A 23,432-nucleotide genomic window follows, 5' to 3' on the forward strand; every position below is an offset into this window, starting at 1 on the left:
TAATATATAAAGGTACAATAAGTACTTATAGGTATGACTTCTAGCAATCTTGATTAATGCCAAATTTAAGTTTTGAGAAACAAACTAAATGAATATGCATAGTCTCCTAAAGAGAACAAGATACTTCGATGAGTACTGCCAAAATTCAGGCATTTGGACTTTGAAGATGAAATTATACATTTGTTACAAGCACTTTACTCATTGGGAGTCGTTTTGTTTCTTTTTTGAGATTACGCCCCCTTCTGAGTGCCCCGTCACCTGATCCCATCAGTGATGAGGAGTAAATCCAGGTATAATTCATCAGCGACTATGCTCGTTTTGTTACTTTTTTATATAACCTTACCGTTATCTTGCGAGGAAACTGCTTCCGCAACTCAAAATTCATGACCTGTCAAACACAAATGAGCAACTCTACAACTCATGATATTCTCATGAATCTAAGAATGTATTCTCTTTTTTATTTTTAGATTATTTTTAGTTTCTAATTTTTTAAAATAATAAAAATATGTTTATTTTATTATTTTTTAAAATATATTTTAAAAAATAAGAAAAAAATTTATAAAAAAATCAAAACAACAAAATGTTATTTTAGTTATTTTTAGTCAAAATAATTTCTAAGTCCAAAATATAAAAAACACAATCCATTTTTTATGTTTTGGTTCTAAAAAAGAAAAAGAAAAAAAAAAGAAAACAAATTATTCTAAAATTTAAAAAAAAAAATTATATATTCATTTAAAATTTAAAAAATATAATATATCTATATTATAATTAAAAATATAAGATAACATATAGTATATTATTAAGTATATTACACACATATTATGTATAATAATATTTAATATAAATTATCACTCAAATGTCAATAATTTATTAATTAAATTTATTATTTTATTTTAATAATAAAATATTTATTAAAAAGAGTTAATTTTATCATTTAATAATTAAATTCCTTGAATAAAATATTATAAAATAATTTTCTCAAAATTTAAAAATAAACACATTTTTTAATTTTTTGTTTTTCAGAAACAATTTTTTAAAATAATCAAATAAACACGTTTTCAGTTTTCTGAAAATAGACTATTTAAACAAAAAATTAAAAATAAATTTAAAATTTAAAATTTAAAATTTAAAATTAAAAATACAAAAAGAATGCAGCCTAAACTTTTTTATCACCTCCATTTTACTAATATTACTCAATAGTGAACAAGATTTAAGAGCATTGAACTTACCACCCCAAGTCGAGTCGACATGTTGATCAAACTATGTTGGGCCTCTGTGGCAGCAGAAGGTTATAGAACTTGTCTTGTAGAAAGAAATGTCTTCCCTTGGAATCAACAGCCTTTTTCCACCCACACCATCCACCATTGATGATTTTCTTTAGGTCATCACTGCCGGTATAGTGAGGATCAAGTATGAGAAATGCACAATCTCCATTTGCTTCATTGTAATGCACTCCCAGAAGGGTATATGCAAGAACTCCTCCACCTGCAAATGTGTGTATAAACTAAGTGAGACAAATGCTGTTTTGAGTGTTTTTCACATTGTCAAATACAAGCAAGCAATAAAGGATGGTTTCCGCAAGCAACAGTTTGGTAATTAAATATATGAAAAAGGACAAAAGAACGAAGAAAAACAGGGAAAAAAAGAAAGGAAGCTTCTTCCGAATTGAAGTCACATGTTGATTAGAAGAAGCTATGCAAATGGGCATATAAATGTAAAAAAGAGGGAATAAGCATTCAACTGACCAATCATAACTGGTGTTCCCTGGTTCTCAAAATGCAAAGCAAGCTCTCGACATTTTTCAGGGAGCTCAGCTCCTGATCCGACATTGATGACTTTACAAGTGACCTGTTTAACCAAAGCAACTATTTAAGAGTCAAAACCTGCTCATTTTGTCTTTATGCAGATACACATTATATTTGCTAATACTTTGATATGCATACAGATATGTAGTCCAAACATTATATTGCATTAAACTTCCATCTTTTACACCAGATAATAGCAATACAATTCAGAATTATAATTTTAATGGTTAAGAAGCATACTTACATCAAGAAGTTTATCTAAAACAAAGCCTAACTCGATAGCTCCGATCCATTCCCGTGACCCTATAAATGAAGGTTTCTTATCTTCAATCTCTACAAGTGACTGCTGTATTTCCCTGAAAGATGGAATTTGCTTTCAGCCAACGGTATGAAATTTAACAGGAAGGTACTCGTTAAATATTGTTTCTCCACTACTACTCCATGTACATATATAACATAGTGAGTGACCATAGCACAAAGTAGCAGGGGGAAAAAAACCAAAATTGAAGTATAATTATTATCTTAATCAGAATGAACACTCAAATATGGCAGTTACTTTACCTCTCAGAAGTTAAAAAATTGGAAGTCTATCTACTTGAGAAGAAACTCAATGGAGGACAAAAATGTTTGTTTTATCTTCACCTGTGTGAAGGAACATCAATGGATGTGTAGTGTTGAAGCCTGAACCATGAAACGAGAGTTTGTAGAGAACGATAGGCACAACCCCAGCCCTGTAAAGTGCATACAGAAGACTAATTAAAGAACAGCAGCAACAATTTTACTGATTACTGATTAGTAACTTATTTAAGGTCAAATAGATTTATTTTTAGAGCAAGATCAAAACAAACAAACAAGCAGGGCAATACTTCGTAGCACTGCAAAAGTGTCTCCAAAAGCCATTGGAACCTGACTTTCTAATATAATCTGGATATCCACATTTAAATATATTTGTCCACCCAATAAGCCACATTTACTACTACTAAGAGTGGAGCAACTACTTCCTAACAGCAGTCATGGGGTTGTGCCATAAGTACTTTCTTCCATTCAGCCTATAGGCTGCTTGGATGTTCTGTAGCTCCCCACCAAAAGTTGCACCATTATTTCCAGCAAAAGGAACCTCTGTTGTGCTACTAGATTTAGTCGAGTCCGTCATGGTTGTAGGGTTTTGGCAGCTATGTAAGAAGATTGGATATCAATGTAGACTATGGCCACTGAAAGCCACAAAAAAATAGTGACCAATTCCCAAAATTATGAACCCCTGGCTCTGATACCGTGTCAAAGAATGACCAAATATCCAATCTTATTCATCATTGTAGTTACAAGCAAATATATATACAAACTGATCTCCCATAATAAGCAGTTTCCTAATCTAGATTTGGAAATATTTACAATCTAGGATACAGCTGGAAAATACAGTCAAGATAGGATCTCCTAGGAGGAAGATTTAGCATAGTGTTGAATCTTGGATCGGTTTCCTCACAATAATAGACACTCTCTCACACCCAACCCTCACCCGATAGTAATAGAAACAAAAAGAAATGTAAACAGAACAAATAACAAGCAATAACAGAAAAAGAACAAGAAGACTTATCCTAGTTCGGGCATGAATTTGCCCTACATTTAGACTGCCAGAAGCTGTCGACAGAATCCACTAGAGAATAATCCAGAATACAGCACTCCCTCTTTGTTCTTTTTCGCACACACTTAGACTAAGAATCAATAGCCTTTCTCCCGAGAATACAAGGACCGAGCATTTGCTCTCTCTCAATTCTCTAACTCTTGTGTGCGAATACAATAGAATAGAATGAATGCTGAGTGCTTGAGCAGAACCTATCCGCCTTTATTTATAACTAATAGAGGCGGTTACAAACCAGGGACTAAAATGACAAATAAGAAGAAATAGAAGGACTTCCAAAACTAATTCCAAGGATATTAGTTCTGTTACATTTTAACTCATTAAAACATAAAATACAATCATATTTCTAACTCTATTTAAAATCCTTTACTGAGACTGATGCTAACTGCTGCAAATCTTAACACAGAAATATAGAACGATAGATCAATCATATCAATCCCTAAATATGGACAGGAATCTTAGTATCTTCTAACAGGAACAGTAACAACCTTTATATTCCTTCCCATTATAGACCATTCTATCCCCTACCCCCACCCTTCTCCCAAACAAAGCATAAGTGTATCTAAAAGAAGTGGTACAAATGCACTTGAAATGTATCCTTGAAAAATGTCTCAACTCCATGATGACTAGTGTGATTTGTGCAGTGAGGGCATGTGATGACAAGACATGACATGCAATGTGGCACCAAGGACTCAATAATAACTACCCAGAACTACTAGGAAAGACCATCCATAAGATACAAATAACTTAATCCAAACAGCAACAGTTCAATAAAAGAATTCAGTGAATAGTGAGCATTCATTAGAACAGGAAGGGAGACAGCACTCCTACAAAAATTGTGGTCAGTCAAAAGCTTAAAGAGACCAACAGCCGTTAAAGGAAACAAAACAAATGAATTTAAAAAGAGATGCATGCAATGGAAATATTTCCTAACCATTCCATAGCAGCAAAAACCTAGTTACAAAAAATATATACCCCATAGAAGGCTGTACTGTAGACTGCCACTAAAATTTGCTTGTCTATGTAAAGCATGAAGAAACTGATGCTGAAAATGAACTCCTGCTCGAATTTCCAGTTAAAAAACTTAGCACCTTCTGTCACTTTAGGAAATCTCTCATACAGAACTTTCCAGAGAATACAATGGCATGAGTGGAAACTTCCAAACTGGTGAGTGGAATTTGACTGTAATTCATATGGTAATCTAAGGAAAGACTTAACTAAGATAGAAAATTGAAAGGCAATCACAAACTTTCAAAGATATGATATATCAAGAAACAACTCCATAAAGGATAAGGAATCTGCATGTAGTTATAATATATCAAGAAACAACTCCATAAAGGAAAAGTATACTACCAAATCATCAAATCCATCTTGAAGATAATGATAGTACTCATAAGAACCTTGAACTGTGGAGATAACACCACCAGAAACTGCATAAGTAGACCATAAATTCTGGTGAAAATTGTGATACAAATAAGGAAACTGAAAAAGTTGTTACATTATCACTAACCCTCACTGCTTGGAATACCAAGATGTACATCCTTCAGAATAGGGGAACCTGAAATTTTCATAGAAATACATCAATTTCAAAGTTCAAAGCATGAACTAATGGATGTGTACACACCAGTAGTTACAGAAACTGTAGCCTTTTTAAAACTGAATGTTCACCCTTACATATTGATGTGCCTCTTGTACGGTCCTTCTGTGTGGATAAATTTATGGCATTGACTATTCTTAGGAGAGGCCGATCAAAAGGTAATCCCAACCTCAAATGTAGAGATCTTCTAACTTCAACTACAAAAAGGAAATTCTATCAAATGATGCAACATCCAAAATCATGTAGGAGAACACTAAGATGAAATAAGAGTAGTCCACCCTTCTGCATGATAGATAGATAGATAGATAGATAGCATGCATAATAATCACATGGCAAATTGACTACAGAAGGCACATTCTTTCTTTGACTGGACTTTCCCTCCTGGTGTGCATGTGTGAGGCAGGGTGTCTTCGGTCTTATTTACTGGAAGTCATATGCAGAAATATCTATAATATATTGCACACATTAAATAACAAATTCCAATACAATCTGTTAGAATTATTAGTATATATTATAGTTATTATATGTGTGTTTTATTTTTGTAATTAGATTAAGTCTATAGATTTAAGGCCCATTATACTTATTATAAATAACAAACTAAGAGAGACTAGTCTCTTAGGGTTTTTCCTCAAAATTATTTTCTCACATGATATCAGAGCCACAGGTGAGGAAAAAAAAAACCCTAGTCCCGCTGTGTATTTTTTTTTTTTTTCCAGCATTTAGAAACCCTAGCCGTCAAACCCTACCATCACTGCCCAATACCAAAACCCCATTGTCCGACCACCATTGGATAACACTACCACCACCATCAAGTTTGCCGCCCCTAGATCGGCCGACCGTTGAAGACTCGCCGCCGCCGGACCACCCACGCGGCCCCACGCGCCGCCGCAAATTGCTGCCTCCGTCTCCACTCGCCGGCGCGTGACAGTGCGTTCGCCAACCACTTTTTTCCGGCTTCTCCAGATCTGATTGCCGACGACTCCTCAAGCGACTTCCAGTGTTGAAACCCTCGCCATGTCTGATTTCAATGACGCCTTTTCTGCCGGTGCTATTCCCGCTTTGATACCTGTTGCCCCTGCTGCCTCTCAATCCTTTACTGTCTCCAATCTTGGGACAGCCAATATTACTACTGTCAAGTTGATAGGGTCGACCAATTATCTCTCATGGGCAGCCTCTGTCAAAATGTGGTTCAAAGGGCAAGGCCAAGCATATCATCTTACCACAAAGGCTGAAAGTGTGCCAGAAACGAATCGGGCTATATGGGAACAAGTTGATGCCCAGTTATGTAGCCTCCTATGGCAGTCTATTGATCCTTCCATCATGCAACTCTTTCGTCCCTTTGAAACTTGTGTTGATGTGTGGAAGGAAGCTGAAGAGTGTTATACAAACGACTTCCAATGTTTGTACACTGTGGTTTTTAATATCAAAAATCTCAAGCAAGAGTCGTCCATGGAATCTTATCTAAGGCAGGTTTGTTCTCTCATGCAAGAATTTAATGCTCTTCTTCCTCTCACTACGACCCGCACCGAACAGATTGCTCAACGAGAGAAGTTTTTTATGGTTATTGCTCTCTTCGGTCTGAAACCAGAGTTTGACGCCATCAAGCATCAAATCTTGACCAGCTCCGCTAGCCCTACCATGAATGACTGTTTCAAAAGGTTGTTAAATATGACAGGTGCACATGGTATGTCCTCTTCTTCTCATGTTGTTCCTCTAGCCGAATCTTCAGCCCTTGTGTCTCAGGCTTCAACCATAGGAGGAAATAGATGACGCAATAATTATCGCTCCCGTCCACAGTGTACCTTTTGTAAGAAACTGGGTCATCTTGAGGACAAATGCTAGAAGAAACATGGTCGGTCAGTTGCTCCACCCGTATCATCTACCAGTGCAGCTCATGTATTTCAAAGCGATCCTAGTCCTGCTCAATCTCCACCAGGTTCGCAATTGATACCTATGTCTGCAACTGAGTATGATGCCTTCTTGAAGTTTCAGGCTACCCAGCCGTCTTATCCTGGTAATCCCGTTATTTGTGTTGTTCAAGGCTCATCTATTAGTCCTTGGATTATAGATTCTGGCGCTACTGACTATATGTGCGGTAATGAACTTCTTTTCTCCTCACTTACTTATTCTGATACCTTACCTACTGTTACCCTGACTGATGGCACCAAAACTGCAGTTAAAGGAATCAATCAAATCACACCCATCTCGTCTCTCATTAAATTCTGTTTTATATGTTCTTGATAGTCCTTTTAATTTGATTTCAGTTAGCCAAATTACCAAAACCCTTAACTGTTCTGTTATCTTTACTCCTACCTCTGTTTGTGTTCAGGACCAGGGTACAGGGCGGACGATTGGCGTTGGGCATGAGTCACAAGACCACTATCATCTTGCTGTGCCTAGTTCACCGGTAGCTTGCACCAGTGCCGCTTCTCTAGATCTTCTCCACTATCATCTCGGTCATCCCAACCTCTCCAAACTGAAGAAATTAGTTCCTAATTTGTCGTCATTGTCCATGTTTAATTGTGAGTCATGTCAGCGTGGTAAACACGCTTGTCATTATTTTTCTCCTCGAGTCACTAATAGGGCTGAGACTCCCTTTTCCCTTGTGCACTCTGATGTATGGGGGCCCAGTCGTATCAATTCTACTCTTGGTTTTTCATATTTTGTTACTTTCATTGATGATTTTTCCCGTTGCACTTGGTTGTTTCTTATGAAGAGTCGGTCCAAGTTATTTTCTATTTTTTAGACATTTACTGCTAAAATAAAAACACAGTTTGGAGTTTCTATTCGTGCCTTCCGTAGTAATAATGCCCCTGAGTATTTTTCTTCTCCATTTACTACCTTTATGATTGCTAAAGGCATTCTGCATCAATCTTCTTGTCCTTACACACCTCAACAAAATGGGGTTGCTGAGCATAAGAATCAACATCTTATTGAGACTACACGGACGCTCCTTTTACATACCAATCTTCCCACCAAATTTTGGGGCGATGTTGTTCTAACTGCATGTTATCTAATCAATCGCATGCCATCTTCAGCGTTACAGGAGCAAATTCCTCATTCCCTTTTGTTCCCTACACAGCCACTTTATTCTGTTCCTCTTCGTGTTTTTTGATGTATTTGTTTTGTGCATTTTTTTTCACTTGAACAGAATAAGTTTGTTGCAAAATCTCTCAAATGTATCTTCCTCGACTATTCTCGGTTGCAAAAAGGTTATAAGTGTTACTCTTCTGAGCTGCATCGCTATTTTTTGTCTGCTAATGTCACATTCTTTGCACATCAGTCTTTTTTTTCGGTTGCTCGGCCTGATTCACAGAGTCTTCACTAGGTTTTGTCTGTTCCTTTTTCTTTTCTTCCGTTGTCCTCCTCGAGTCCATCTGTCTCCTCTGTGGCGTCTACCCTACCGTTTTCTGGTCCACCTACCACGGCTCCTCCACTTCTTACATATCATTGTCGTCCTCATCCCGCTACTGACGCCAGCATTCCTCCAGCCCAAGATTCTCTTTACTTGCTCTCTCCGTCTGTCGTCCCTCCTACCCCGGATCCTGAGCTCGACAATCTCCCTGTTGTTCTTCGCAAAGGTACACGGTCTACTCGTAATTTCCATCCTATTTATAACTTTTTATGCTATGATCGTTTGTCTCCTTCTTATAGTGCATTTGTTTCAAGCCTTTCCTCTGTTTCCATTCTTAAAACCACCGGTGAAGCTCTATCTCATCCTGGTTGGCGCCAGGCTATGTTAGATGAGATTGACGCCTTACATTCAAATGGTACTTGGGATTTGGTGTCTTTACCACCAGGAAAGACTCCCGTTGGTTGTCGTTGGGTATTCACTCCCAAAGTGGGTCCTTACATTCAAATGGTACTTGGGATTTGGTGTCTTTACCACCAGGAAAGACTCCCATTGGTTGTCGTTGGGTATTCACTCCCAAAATGGGTCCTGATGGCTAGGTGGAACGTCTTAAGGCCCGATTGTTGGTTGCCAAAGGTTTTACACAGATCTATGGGCTAGATTACAGCGATATTTTCTCTCATGTTGCGAAAATGGCCTCTATTCGCCTCTTTCTCTCTCTGACTGCTACGCATTATTGGCCACTCTATCAGCTTGATATTAAAAATGCATTCCTTCATGGTGATTTGCAAGAAGAGGTATATATGGAGCAACCACCTGATTTTGTTGCTCAGGGGGAGTCCAATGTAGTCTGCAAATTCAAGAAATCTCTCTATGGTCTGAAACAATCTCCACAAGCGTGGTTTGGCAGGTTCAACACTGTGGTTCAAGCCTTTGATCTCACTCGAAGTGAAGCTGATCATTCAGTTTTCTATCGCCATTCTGCTTCCTTATGTATCTACCTTGTTGTTTATGTAGATGACATTGTTATCACAGGAAGTGACAAGGTTGGAATACAGAAGCTGAAGGAACATCTACATCAACACTTTCAAACCAAAAACCTAGGCCGACTTTGGCATTTCTTGGGTATTGAAGTTGTTCAACCAGGAGATGGTATCTCAATTTCTCAGAGAAAGTATGCACTTGACATCTTAGAAGAAACTGGTATGGTGAATTGCAAACCAATTGACACCCCCAATGGATCCGAATATCTGACTCTTGCCGGGACAGGGGGAGATTTATTCAGACCCTGGAAGGTATAGGAGACTGGTAGGCAAGTTGAACTATCTCACAGTCACTCGTCCTGACATTGCTTTTGCTGTGAGTGTAGTTAGCCAGTTCCTTAGTTCTCCATGTGATTCTCACTGGATGCTGTTATCCGGATTCTAAAATATATCAAAAGAGCGCCAGGTAAAAGGCTGCTTTATGAGGATAAGGGACACACAGATATTTGTTGTTATGCAAATGTAGATTGGGCAGGATCTCCTCCTGATCGCCGGTCAACTTCTGGGTATTGTGTTCTTGTGGGAGGAAATCTAGTTTTTTGGAAAAGTAATAAACAAAATGTAGTAGCCAGATCCAGTGCAGAGGCAGAGTATCAAACTATGGCTAATGCAACTTGTGAGCTCATCTGGCTTAAACAACTTCTGCAGGAACTCAAGTTTTGTGAAGTGTCTCCTATGAAGCTTATTTGTGATAATCAGGCAGCCTTACACATTGCTTCTAATCCAATGTTCCATGAGCGGACTAAGCATATTAAAATCGACTATCACTTTGTTAGAGAAAAGCTGGTTGAAGGTGTTATTGTTACCAAGTTTGTTAACTCCAATGATCAACTTTTAGATGTCTTCACCAAATCTTTAAAGGATGCTCGAGTGGAATATATTTGTAACAAGCTTGGTGCATATGATAACTATGCTCCAGCTTGAGGGGGAGTGTTAGAATTATTAGTATATATTATAGTTATTATATGTGTATTTTATTTTTGTAATTAGATTAAGCCCATAGGTTTAAGGCCCATTATACTTATTATAAATAACAAGCTAAGAGAGACTAGTCTCTTAGGGTTTTTCCTCATAATTATTTTCTCACACAATCACTCTTTTTGGCATTTAAAATAAACTTGTAATTCAGTATGTTTTAAATCCTCCTTTTTACATGTTATTTAACCACAACCCCACACAAGCAGTTATTCTACACGAAATAATGCTTACTTCTAGTGGGGAACTTGTCTTTGTTCCCTCGTCTCTTCAACTAGATTGAACAAATTAAGGTCAACCATTAATCTTCATAACTGGAAGTTTCCGTTGGATTTGTTATTTTGTTATAGTGTGGGCTTATATTAATTGTGAATTTTATTTTATATTAAATCAGGGTAAGAAATCTTGGTTTTATCATGAGACATTTAGAGACCCATAAATAACTAATACTTAAGTTAAATGAATGTGGGTTAAATTAGTGTGAGCCCATAATTAGTGATAGGAAAACTTGTGGGCCTTCTATATAAAAGCGGATTGGGTCTCCTCTTTCATCTCAAGTGGGTTAAAACCCTGGTAATGAGAGGATATAAATTTTCTCTTAAGAGTGGTTACATTCTCTCAGCCCATTAGATAGGACTTGGTAAGATTGAAAAAGAAAAGGAAATTCCAGTGCAACATTTTTTACAGATCCGATTCAAAGTTTATTATGGATCTGAAAACAAGTTTGTCTATAAACCCAAAACTTTCTGTGGTACGGTGTTCAAAACAATCATGTTAAAGATCCATATATGTATGTTACATTTTGTAAACAGTTTCTACCAAACCTAAATGGTGTAGTCCTCTTTTCCAAATTCAGGTGGCTCAGAGGACATTTCCTATACCTAGGTGGCATACTCTCAAAACACAATGTAAACAGTTTAGTTTGAATTTTGAAAGCAGAAGAGATATTTCAAGATTATTGGCAATAAGGTTGGAGTGGCACCTATTGAAGATAAGCTGCATAAGAAAATGATCAATAGACACACTTATGAGGTGAGGGGATGTAATGGAAAAAGTGTTTTGCAAAGGAAATAGAGAAAGATCAAAAGAAACTGTGTGGGAAACCCTTAAAAAATGATATGAAATATAATGGCCTAATAGAAACTATGACCATGATAGAGATGATTGGAGAGCTAAAAAATCATGTAGCTAACCCTATCTAATAGAATAAGGCTTGTGATTGTTCCTGCGATAATATTGTAGAAGTGATATTTCAAGAAGATGGCTTCAGGTCTGATTGACATGTTTCCAAAACACATGCATTTGGATGACAAGTTCTGAAGGCATCTTGATTTTGTTTAACGGAAAAAACATACAGCTTAACCAGGCAAAGTGAACTCTCCCTGTTCCAGTTTTAACAAAAGGCTCAAAACAAGAAGCTAATTGTGCCCGTATTATTGCCGTTACAGAGCTCATAATGAGGAGCTAACATTTTCTTTTAATAATAAAAGCCTATAGGCCACCAAGCTGGTAGACCATCTGGCATTGAAGCATTGTTCACCCAAGGGAGTTGCAGATTCAATTCCAAGGAGCATCCTTGCTCAGCCTTTTGTGGCTTGTTGAAACCTTGGCCATATAGACCACAGGTTTAACAGGGTGAGAGGTCAATGATTCTTGCCAAGGAGATGCCTAGCAGGGGCTTTAACTTTAGCATGCATGGGTGACCTAGTAAGTCGTCCCTAAGAGGGATCCATGGGTGTGTCATAGCAAGGGAATCCAAAGAGACAACTGGGTGTTCCTAGTCCCTCAACGGCTGGTTGGTGTCTCTTGGCACTCTGGGGCTTCCCCTTCTTGTTTAGTAATAACAACAATAAAACACACACGCGATCTATAAGTCTGATGGATCAAAAAAGAATATCACACAAGGTTGTGAAGTAGAAGGAAAATGAAGGAGAAGAGAGAGAACTGATAAGGTGATGAAGGAAGTGGTATGAAGAGAGAGGGAGAAAATAATACAAAGAAGAGAGGGGAATGATTCAGAAAGAGCAAAGATGGCTAAGTAGAAAGAAGAGATTGGGGAAAAAGGAGAAGACACGAAGAATAGAAGGGGAAAGACAGACAACTAATAGAGAAGAAAATAGACAATATTCAATTTATTCAATTAGAAAAAATTGATCATCCATTTTGTTGTTGCAAGGATATAACAATTAAAATTTGTTTTTCCTGAGAAAGCTCAGAAGCAACTTAGCAAAGCCTAGTGAGAAAATAAGGGAAGTAAGGTCTGTGTTGGTGAGTGGCATTGGCAAGCATCCAAGGCTGTTTGGGGAATGGCTCAATCAGCTGTCCAGGAGAGCAATGTATGTAGGGCTAGGCCCAATCCGTTGTCCGAGAGAGCTGGAATGGTTCCTTGGAAAATTCCCCGAGGAAACAAGTAGTCTTCGATCTTCAGATGTCTTTGGATGGATGGTGGCCCAAAGGGGGCCTTCAGCGAGAAGTAGGACCCAAAGGGGTCTTCAGCTGTGATTGGCTTTGGGAGAGCTATGTGGGTCTCCAAGAGGAGCTAGGGAGTGTCCAGAGAGTCTTTCGAGTCTTCGAGGTCTGCGACACAAAAACAGTCAGAAGGTGCACAAGGATCCCTCCCGTGCGAGCTCTCCGATGCCTAAGTCAAATGAGATCATGATGTAGAAGATGATATGCGGATGGGCCACGTGGACAATGTAACCTTCGAAAGGGTTCAAGTATTGGATTTGGAGTGTTGGGTTCTTGCTTAGGTCAGGGTCTTCGAGTTTTCGATCTAGATCCCAAAGGTGTGAGTCTAAGGGGTATTTATAAGCGTCAAGGACTAGGCCACGTGGCAAGGCAAGACACGTGGCACGCTTGAGCGAAGGCGCATGGCTCAACCCTTCAGGCAAGATACATAGGGCTTCAAGTCTATGGGTTAGGGTCTTCGGGATTCAGGGTTTTCCTTTGAAGATATTCCCGAAGAGTCTTTCAAGTCTTCCAAAGGCCACTTGTCCATGGAAGGTGTCTTCTGCCTCCTTTGTTGACTCTTAGGCCTTGAGGCCACTTGTCCATGGAAGGTGTCTTCTGCCTCCTTTGTTGACTCTTAGGCCTTGTTTGGTTATCCTATAACACATTTCATTTCTAAGGCAAATACTAATACCCCACATAACCATATATAAATCAAACTAGGAATAAAGACAAATAAAAAAAATTAAAAAGAAAATACAATGCATGCCTTCCAAATTGAAATTATTAGATAAGATTAAAATTCCTTAATAAAATCAAGTTCTTAATTTGACCTTATTTATGGTCTCCATCACATTGAGTATGGTCCATGTGGATATGCTTCATCCATGATAGGAAAGAGAGGAAGGGGTATAGTGAATACAGTTGAACTCCAAACAACTAAAAGCATAATCAAGAAAACCCTATCTTATGAAGTATGAACACTTGGTGTAATATTCATTTCAAATATGTCCCCAACACACATAATCATCAAACACATCAAAACATGTACACCAAGTGGAGTATGAGTTGGTGCTAACTCGCTGAACATATTAGAATAAAAATGACAAAACATGATCCACATTTGATGGTGAAGACCTAGCTACAATTGGGTCTATTTACAAACAGAGAAAGCTAATCTTTTAGCATTCTTTAAGATTTTCGATATTGGTTGGTGTTTTAAATCATACTAATGTATTGAATTATGATTTTTTTTACATGTTAATTTATTTATTTTTAATTTGAATTAATGTTGTGTGCAGTTTGTAGATATTGTTTTCATAAACATACTAAAAAATATATAAATATTTGTTATAACAAATATAATTTTTTGTTGTATTCTGTCATTATCCCATGTGCTCATTTTCTCTAAATTTTGTCATGTCAAAAAATATCTATATCCGTGTATTGTGCCTTTATCTGGACAGTTAGTTTTTAGGTCCTATCATTCCGCACAGTGCACACAAGAAAGAGATAAGGTCTGCATGTCATGATCTAATCCCCACATCAATAGTCCAAGTTCAAAAATTAACTGTAGCTTTCTGGTAAGCATTAGTTTTAGGGATAGCCAGGACTAATATTGCAAGTCTGGGCCAAGGGAGAGTGTTTAAAACTAAGAGCCAGAATTATGCAATATGAGATTCTAGTAAAGTGAAGACACCAGGTTGGAAAAAAAAAAAAAGAGAGAGAGTTTGCCATGACTCAATCCATCAATGACTACTAGAGAGGTATTGGGCATATTACTTAATATCACGAGCCAAAAGTTAACTTCAACTAGCATTGTTTCAAGTGAAACCCCCCTGGTATTACAAGAGTAGCATCACTCCACACTCTTCCAATAACAAATACATCATTTAGTAATGTATAATAGTCTAGTGAAATTGCTTTTTTCTTGACCAGGAACAATGTCAAAGCAAAGTTTGTTGCACCTCACCTTGCTTCATTTCTGTCTCACCGCAACTGACATCATAGATAACAGTTACTGGATGTAAAACCCCTGGAGGACTGAAGTGATATGGACGTAGCTGCACAGCAATAACTCTGTATTACCTTCTCTGTTTTTTCTTTCTTTTATATATATTTGAAAGAAAAACGGACTCCATATTTCCATGAGTAATCAGTATAAGAAATTCTCTAGTCAATAAAATGCAAAATTAAAGAAAGATCAAACTCAATTAGTCTAGTACTAAAAACAAAATAAATGTCCCAGCATTTAAAAAAAGATCTGAAAGATGAACTCTAAACCTCATCTTAGGTATCATAAGTATCAATATAATCTATAAAACGGGACAAGATGAAGTTGAACTAGAAGAACCACCAAAATGGAGGAGCTATTCAATACATTAAGTCTTCAGAACCCCTTGAAACATCACCCCAATTGCCAATATTATTAACATTGAATTGACATGTTTTATGGATTCAAGCATTAATGATGGGCGTGCGTGTGGGTGTGTTTCCATGCATTGGATCATCTTGAGTAACTAAAATTTCAAGATGGGATATTAAGATATGCATCCAAAAGCTTGATAGGTAAATGCACACACAATGAATAGTTAAACAGACTGTTAATAGCATAATATTTTAATATAAGATATGTTATCATTAAGAAATGTGTCACTGTGACACTGATGAAGATGTCTCTGCTCCTGTCTGCATTCTTCATTAGGTTCCACTCTACCCGCTCCATGCCTTGAGCTTGAACACCGGGGTGAGGATGAATGCTTTTAGAGGCTTCTTCCACAATCACATCGACAGTGCAATGGTTGGGGGCTATAAAGCACAGACATGCTGACACATTGACACATAGGTGATGTATATCGGATGCATTCACATGGCATATCTGAAATCTTTTTTACTTTTTTAATGAACACAGGAGAGAACAAGCACATCCCCTCTGGTGACACACAGTGGACAATATCCAATACTCAATATTCAATTCTCTTTCCACAACAACAAACAAACAAACTATATTAACACAAACAGAATCAACAAAAGAAAGTAGCAAAGTACACAGTCCAAAACTACCCACAATAAAGATACTCCAAGGGATATTAGAGGGATGGCCATCAGACAGTCACTACTTGCTGGTCACCAGTCAACAGGTCATCCACACGCCATCACCCAACAAGGGTTCTGAGCTCATGAAAGCTCCAACTAACCTCCGGCAATCACTCTTCAACTCACCTCTCTCAAATCTATGAGATGGCGGCCATTACAGCTATAGAAAGGTAAGAACAAGGGAGAAATCAATAGAACTTTCCAGTGGTTGTGTGTCGATTAAGTGAAGCAGCAGAACAATGAGCTCAGGTTTGCTTTTCTTTATTTGATTTCTCATTTTCCTCTTCACATTAAATCTTCTAAAATGCTAATTAGATTAGACTTATTCTCTTAAAATCTTGGCTGATGAATTTTAAATACATATTTATGAGTTTGGAATATAGTTTTGGTATTTCATTATGGCATTAGAAATATAAATTTATTTTATTAATTAACATATTCAACCATTCCATGTCATACTTTTTCTGGAAAATGTTCTGTCCTTGCGTCCCCATGCCCTTGTATCCATGTTTGTGCTTCATAGGTTTTTTTTTTTTTTTTTTTTTTGGGGGGGGGTTGGGGTGGGGGGTTAATGGTAGGCATCAACTCCTAGCAGCGTTATTCTGGGAGTTAGCCAGTTGAGACATGATTTATACCATCATAAGCTTGGGTTTCACCTTCATTCCCACATACATTGATGATGCAGCAACTGCACCTTCAAGATAATGGCTTTCAAGCCTGATAGAAGGTCCACATTGCTTGTCAATCCTAGGTCCTGAAAAAGAACTGCCCCAGTGAATTCCAAAAAAGCCCCTTTGATGCTCAAGTAGAACCAGGGATGGGTGAAGGAAAGAACAACGAAGAGAACGAGAGAGAGAGAGAGAGAGAGAGAGAGAGAGAGAGGGTATCTCTTATTGTTACCTGGTTGGTTGGGGTCAGTGACCTTATATAACTCAAGCTCCTCTGTCTTTCAGCGTGTTGCTTACCCTTGATTATTCAAGGCTGATTATGTGCATGGAGAGGGATATCATCCCATATTGTCCTGAATTGATTCCCTGCTGTCCTTTCTGAGGACAGCTCTAGAGGACAGTAGTGATGGTCATGGCCCAAGCATCGTGGCAATAGCCCTCGTGCTACCCCAGAATTGGAGAATTGGAAAATATTTGTAAACTAAGTGTTGGTGGTAAATTTTTTCATGTCAGATGTTCATATCATGTATTAAATTTATGTGTTCAAGATGGATTGAGGTCTTTTGAAATTTAACTTACCCCTATTAAAAAAGCTATTTTGTATTTGTGGGCTCACCCTGAGCCCACAAATATGAAATAAACAAAAACTAAAAGATAAATTATATAATGAACAAATCCTATTTTTCACCAAATCCATCTTTTTGGTGAAAAAGATGACAATAATTAACTAAAAGGTGGAAGGATTTAAAGCATTTTGACAATAATTAACAAATCCTATGTTTTCACCAAAACTAAAAGATATTCAATGGAAATCATTTTAGCTAATTCTTCTCTATTTTTTGTCATCAGAATAAACAAAAAGAGAAGAGGGATTAGAAGTTGCAAACCCGGCTATTTGAGTATTGTGTCTTGTCAAGACCCACTTGAGTTGGATGCTTGCTATTCAAGTGCTTCTTAAATGTCCCATATCCACCACCATCTTTGTACTTGAATTGCTGCCCACAATAGTTGCAAGTAACTTGTATAGACCCATTTGCCAAATAAATTTTCTTCAAATGTGCCTTGAAACTGTTGAATTTCAACATTTTTTTCTTTTTTTGTAAATTGTTCTTGTTGTTGATCATCACCTTCATCATTAATGTTTACGTGTTGGGATTCTTGTGTTGAAATATGTTCAAGAAACAATGGCTCACTTTGGGTAGGTTCCCCAACCTTACTCTTGCCTTTGTCACTTGACATTTTTTTTATAAAAAAAATTGAATAGAAATGAATGGAATGGAGAAAGACAGGCAAACCAAATGTGGAGGGAAATGGTTATTGCCCTGAGAAGCATGGCAAAGGTAGTCCTTGAAGAGACAAATGGTAGAGCCCCAAACCTTAAGGAATCTTGGTGGTGGAATGAAGAGGTACAATTAAAAATTAGAAATAAAAAAACTTGCTATAAGGTAGTATATCAGTGCAGCAATGAAGAAAACCTAAAAAATTATAAAGAAGTGAAAAAGACAGCAAAAAGAGCTGTTAGTGAAGCAAGGTCAAAAGCATATGAGAATCTATATAAACGACTTGATACAAAAGATGAAGAAAGAGATATATATAAATTAGATAAAGCAAAAGAAAGAAAAACAAGAGATCTAAACCAAGTGAAATGCATAAAAGATGAAAACAAAAATATATTAGTGAATGAGGGAGCGATTAATGAGAGATGAAAGGAGTATTTCACAAAATTATTCAATGATGGTGGGGACACAAGAGTTAAGTTGGGACATCTTAGTAACTCCGAAGGAAACGTGAGCTATACATTTTATCGACGCATAAGTTCAAAAGAAATAAGGCAAGTATTAAAAAAGATGAAAAATCATAAGGCGGTGGGACCGGATAATATACCAATAGAAGCATGGAAATGCATGGGAGAAGAGGACATCCCTGGCTAACGAAATTATTTAACGCGATCCTTAAATCAAAAAAGATGCCAAATGAGTGGAGGAAGAGTACTTTGGTTCTTATATACAAGAACAAATGAGATGTTCAAAACTGTGAAAATAACAAAGAAATTAAGTTAATGAGCCATACCATAAAACTCTAGGAGAGAGTAATAGAGTAGAGGCTTAGAAAAGAAACAGACGTCTCAGAAAATCAGTTTGATTTGGTCATGTAAGAAGAAGACCAAGAGACGCTCTTGTGAGAAGAGTTGATGAAATGGAACAATTAGTCAAAAAAATAGGTAGAAGCAAACCCAAGACTTTGGGAGAGACATTAACGTTTGATATGAAGTGTATGGACCTAAATGAAAGTATGACAAAAGACAGAAATACATGGTCTAGAATTCATGTAGCTGACCCCACATAGTGGGATAAAGGCTGGATATGTTGTTATTGTTGTTGTTAGAAGATTAACAGAAAAATAATTGTAATTACTACGTGGAAAAAAATAAAATTGAAATGAAAATTGAGAGAATGACAGTAAGAAGTGAGAATTGAGTTGTAAATTGAGTCGTGAATGAAAAAATGAAATTGAGGTGGGTATTTATAGAGTTTTAAATATGTTTTAAAAATTAATAATAAATCAAAATAAAAGCAGTAGTCAAAAAATTTTGACCATTAAATATTGTTGGCTAGTGCACAGCCAGTGCAGTCTAATTGCACTGCAGCAGTGCAGTGCAATCTGCAATCTAATTCCAAAAACTAGATTGCAATCTAATTCAAACCGCAATCTGATTGCAGATTGCAACAACGGTCAAAAATTAATTTTTGACTGTTGTTGTGTTGCATTATATATTTTATATTTATTTAATTTATTTTTTAATGATTTGAACCGATTCCAATTTCGGTTCCAATTCCGATTTCAGTTCTTTATTTTTAGGAACTGAAACCAAATTGTAAGTCTTCGATTTCGATTCAAGTTTTTGAATCGAAACCGAAAAAACAGTTTCCATTCAATTTTTAGAATAACGGTTCCGGTTCAATTCACAGTTCGAACTTAACCACAATCAAGCCTAACTGAAACTATCGATTTTAGAACCATGGTCATGCCTATCTCAAGTTTACCATTCAAGCCTTCTTTTGCCTCATCCACCACACAATGCCATCTACTAATAGCATACGCCAAGGCACCTCTATCAAGTTGTGTTTAGTGAGTTCATCATTACTAAGGAAAATAAGCAAGGGCTTAATAATATCCCCTCCACATGTTCTTCTGACAAATGTTTCCACTCTATAATAAATGTCTTTAATAACATGTATATAAGCAATGGAAACATTTCTTCTCTAAAACCCTCCATAAGACTTCTCTAAGAACTTTATCATAAGCTAATTCTAAATCTATGAACGCAATATGCAAATCCTTTTATTTATCCCTATAACTTTCCATTAGTCACCTCAACAAGTATGACTTTGATTGTTAACCTACCAAACATAGAAACCAAATTGGTGTTTCAACATTGTGGTTTCTCCTATCAACCTTTGCTCAATTATTCTCTCAAAGTTTCATACTCTAGCTCATCAGCTTGATTCCTCCATAATTCCCACAACTTTGAACATTTTCTTTATTCTTGTAAATGAGCACTGAAGTGTTCTTCTTCCACTCATTCAGCATCCTTTTGATTTACTGATCACATTAAATAATTTCACTAACCAAAAATGCCCTCTTCTCTCACGCATTTCCATGTTTCTATTGGTATATTATATAGTTCGGCTACTTTACTATTCTTCATCTTTTTCAATGCTTGCTATATTTCATTTAGATAGATACATCTATAAAACATGTAGTCTCTTATCTTCATTGAAGTTACTAATATGCCCCAACAACACTTGTTTTGCCACCTTCATTTCTTCGAAGTATTTTATTCTTTCAAGAAAATCTTAAGAACAGTGATGTATTTAGTTAGTATCAGGAAAGCACAGGTATGCACTCAAGTCTTGTGTGTGTGTGCACATGTTATTCCCAAATTGTAATTTCACGAAGAACTCAAATAAAAGCATATGTATCAAATGGATCAACTTACCAGGGGATGTTGTCCCAAGAGATTGGGCAAGAATAAGTTCTTCAAGGTATACAACTGGTCAATTAACCCAGGTATGATTAACTTTGCAACTGCTTGTTTAAGTGGAAAATCCTTGGCTGCATAACATAGCACGTCTAACTTAAAATCTGCAATCAAAAGTTTTGTTTCTTTCGAAGCTGAAAAACAAAACAAAAAGAAAAAATGTGTTAATTATTATCATGAGATAAGATAGAACTCCAGTCCAAATGTATAATAAGAATATACTAATTCACGTATTGTATAGGGGTAAACCACCTATTATCAAACACTGGATTCATTACCTGGGAAATATTCAGCAAAAGGAGTAGCAGGTTGGGGAAAATTCTCCGATCTATTAAGTAAGACACTTATTTGGATCTTATCTGCATCCTAACCATAAAAGACTTTTAAAAAAAAGTTGTTTGATCAGGGTTAAGCAGAAGATGGTTGATCAAACTTTAACAAACTCAATCATGAGACAGTTCTAAATGTGATAACATTTAAAAATTATCACAAAGCTCACCTCCTCTATAGAAGTAAATGATGAGAGCGCTTCACTCTTTGAACAAAAGTACAAACATGCCAAAGATTTTGCACCAGCTTCATCAGCAGGTTCACTTGAAACACCAGTATTCCGGATATCAGTCTTAAAATCCAATTCCCTACCATGAAGAACAACTGGGTGAAGTACTTCGGTTGTGTGTTCATTTAGTGTTTGTATGAGGTATGTGACTTGTGGATCTCTAAATCTATCAGCAATGGCATCCACAGATCGCAAATACATATCCTCTGCTTCTGAGAAATACAAATTATGCATTAGTGAGGAAAATTTTTGCTATCTGTCATATGAATGCACAAAAGCACCCAATAAATTGTACACCAGGTTACTAGTAGCTATGCAATGAATCAAGAAATTCAATTTAGGAAGAGCTTAGAAAAAATATAAGCCCGCAGAAGGTACCATTCTTTCAACCTAGTAGATGTTTAAATTTTCTCAGGATATCTTATTGACCCTGCACACTTGAGGCAAGCACAGCACAAAACTCGATCTAAGTTTCATGAATATGTATACAGCTTCCTATTATGCTCTATCATGAACTGCATTTTCAGTAGCCAGGTATAGTTACTGTAATACTACCAACCACCTTATTAACATCAATTCTGAGCTTCTAGATCTTATTACCTTCTAAGTCCTAATCTATAGTGTGTTTGGATGAATTCATTTTAAATTCTCACTTATATCCTCTCTTCACGGTATTAGGTTTCTTTCCCACATGAATAATTTCACATCAGGCTAGCATGAAGGTAGAATCGATTGGAACTAGGAAATTTAAAGCATGGGGTATCACAATTCTTTAATTTTAATAGTAAATCACAACTACCAATACTAATAAATTGAAGAAACGCAGCACTATTGGAAAACTAAAAGATATAAATATGCGAGAACTCACCTTTCGGATTGTCCACAGGACAATAAACGGGCAACTTGATCGGTAGATGGCATCGAAGTATACAACCACTCTCCCAAAGATACTTCTCAGACTGATCCTCGTAGACAACATCATCGACAGACTCAATCCTAGTCGAGCTCCCATACCTCGATACAAAATACCTAACACTGTCAGCGCTCAAATCCGCAACAGCTCCGACCAAATCTCGACTCTCAGAGCCATAAAGGAAACTCCTCAGCTTCCGCGAGGCCTCAACGGCCTCCCTCGCCGTTTTTTCAGAATCGGCGGAGCTGTTACTAACAATCAACGCTCCGATCACTTCGAAGCCCTTCGGCAGTAGAGTCCGAAGATCGTCTGCTCACAAATTCCCGAAATGCAGTAAGAATAAACATATTGACGCAAAAATTCGACGCTAATAAGTAGGCGAGTACCTGATTCTTTGGAGAAATCGGGGGGGAGGGCTTCGACGCATCGTAAGGTGGAGATGATTGTGAAAGGAGGGAAGAATGGAGACCCGATCAACCATTGAAGAAGGCCTGGATCGTTTCGGGAGATCAAGAGCTTGCGGCAGAGGACTCGTACGCTTGTTGTCGCGTTCTCGATTCCCATGGACTGGATTCTTCTCTTCTGCGTTGGAACTTGGAGGCCTGAACCACTTAGATTCCCAGTATGACCGCTTAGATTCAGCTTATAAGCTATTAAGAAAGAGCTGCTAGGTGTTTCGATGGATCTCACTGGCATTTAAATTGGATAACTTAAACACAATTATATAAGTTTTGCAAAAATTGGTGGGGAGAATTTTTGTAAAAGAGTTCTTCTACGGAGCCAGAAAGAACTTATAGATGGGTTTACAGAAGCGAAATCTCGCGATATTTTGACTATCAAAATATCGCAAGATTTTGGTTAGGTTATAAGCGCTTGCACATATCTCAAAGAAAGAGGAAAATTTTTAGGGTTTACCCAGACCAACTTTCCTTCATTCGGCTTGTATTTGCACATTTTCCATTGAAAGAAAGAGAGAGAGCTTACAGACGACGATCTCGATCGAGACCTTCATTCGGCCCGCAATCGAGATCTACCTTCGGCGATCGAGACTGACCTTCCACAATCGAGATCGATCTTCCATGATGGAGTCCGATCTTCGGTCTCGTCGCCGTTCTTCCTCGCCGACATCGGAGCAAGGTAAGCCAGGCTATTATAATCCTTCAGTTGGTTTCTTCGATTTCTTCCTTCAGATTTTAGTTTATCAAGGGCTTTTAGTTGGTTTTTTCGGACCGATCTTTGATTTTAGTTTGTCAATGACTGTACTCGATACTGCTTAAACTAACTAGAGGTTTCTGCTT

General features: G+C 37.2%; 1 protein-coding gene across 2 annotated transcripts; it reads right to left on the reverse strand.

The window, feature by feature from the left end:
* Positions 1–49: 49 nt before the first annotated feature.
* LOC127790967 (probable Ufm1-specific protease) lies at positions 50–22,845 on the reverse strand. 2 transcript variants are annotated; one of them, XM_052320704.1, is made up of 15 exons: positions 22,521–22,845; positions 22,090–22,443; positions 21,162–21,433; positions 20,941–21,028; positions 20,621–20,796; positions 17,508–17,615; positions 14,829–14,919; positions 5,116–5,235; positions 4,952–4,999; positions 4,795–4,871; positions 2,448–2,536; positions 2,050–2,161; positions 1,746–1,848; positions 1,230–1,485; positions 50–388 (listed from the first exon to the last, which is right to left on the reverse strand). In XM_052320704.1, exons 1-14 carry the CDS (start codon positions 22,828–22,830, stop codon positions 1,256–1,258), a joined length of 2,178 nt encoding a protein of 725 aa, XP_052176664.1. In that variant the 5' UTR covers positions 22,831–22,845; the 3' UTR covers positions 50–388; positions 1,230–1,255. The 2 variants fall into 2 exon arrangements, with proteins under 2 accessions (XP_052176664.1, XP_052176665.1); XM_052320705.1 differs by lacking the exon at positions 17,508–17,615.
* Positions 22,846–23,432: the final 587 nt, after the last annotated feature.

The sequence above is a fragment of the Diospyros lotus genome, chromosome 14 (genome assembly GCF_014633365.1).
Source record: "Diospyros lotus cultivar Yz01 chromosome 14, ASM1463336v1, whole genome shotgun sequence".
Taxonomy (NCBI): domain Eukaryota; kingdom Viridiplantae; phylum Streptophyta; class Magnoliopsida; order Ericales; family Ebenaceae; genus Diospyros; species Diospyros lotus.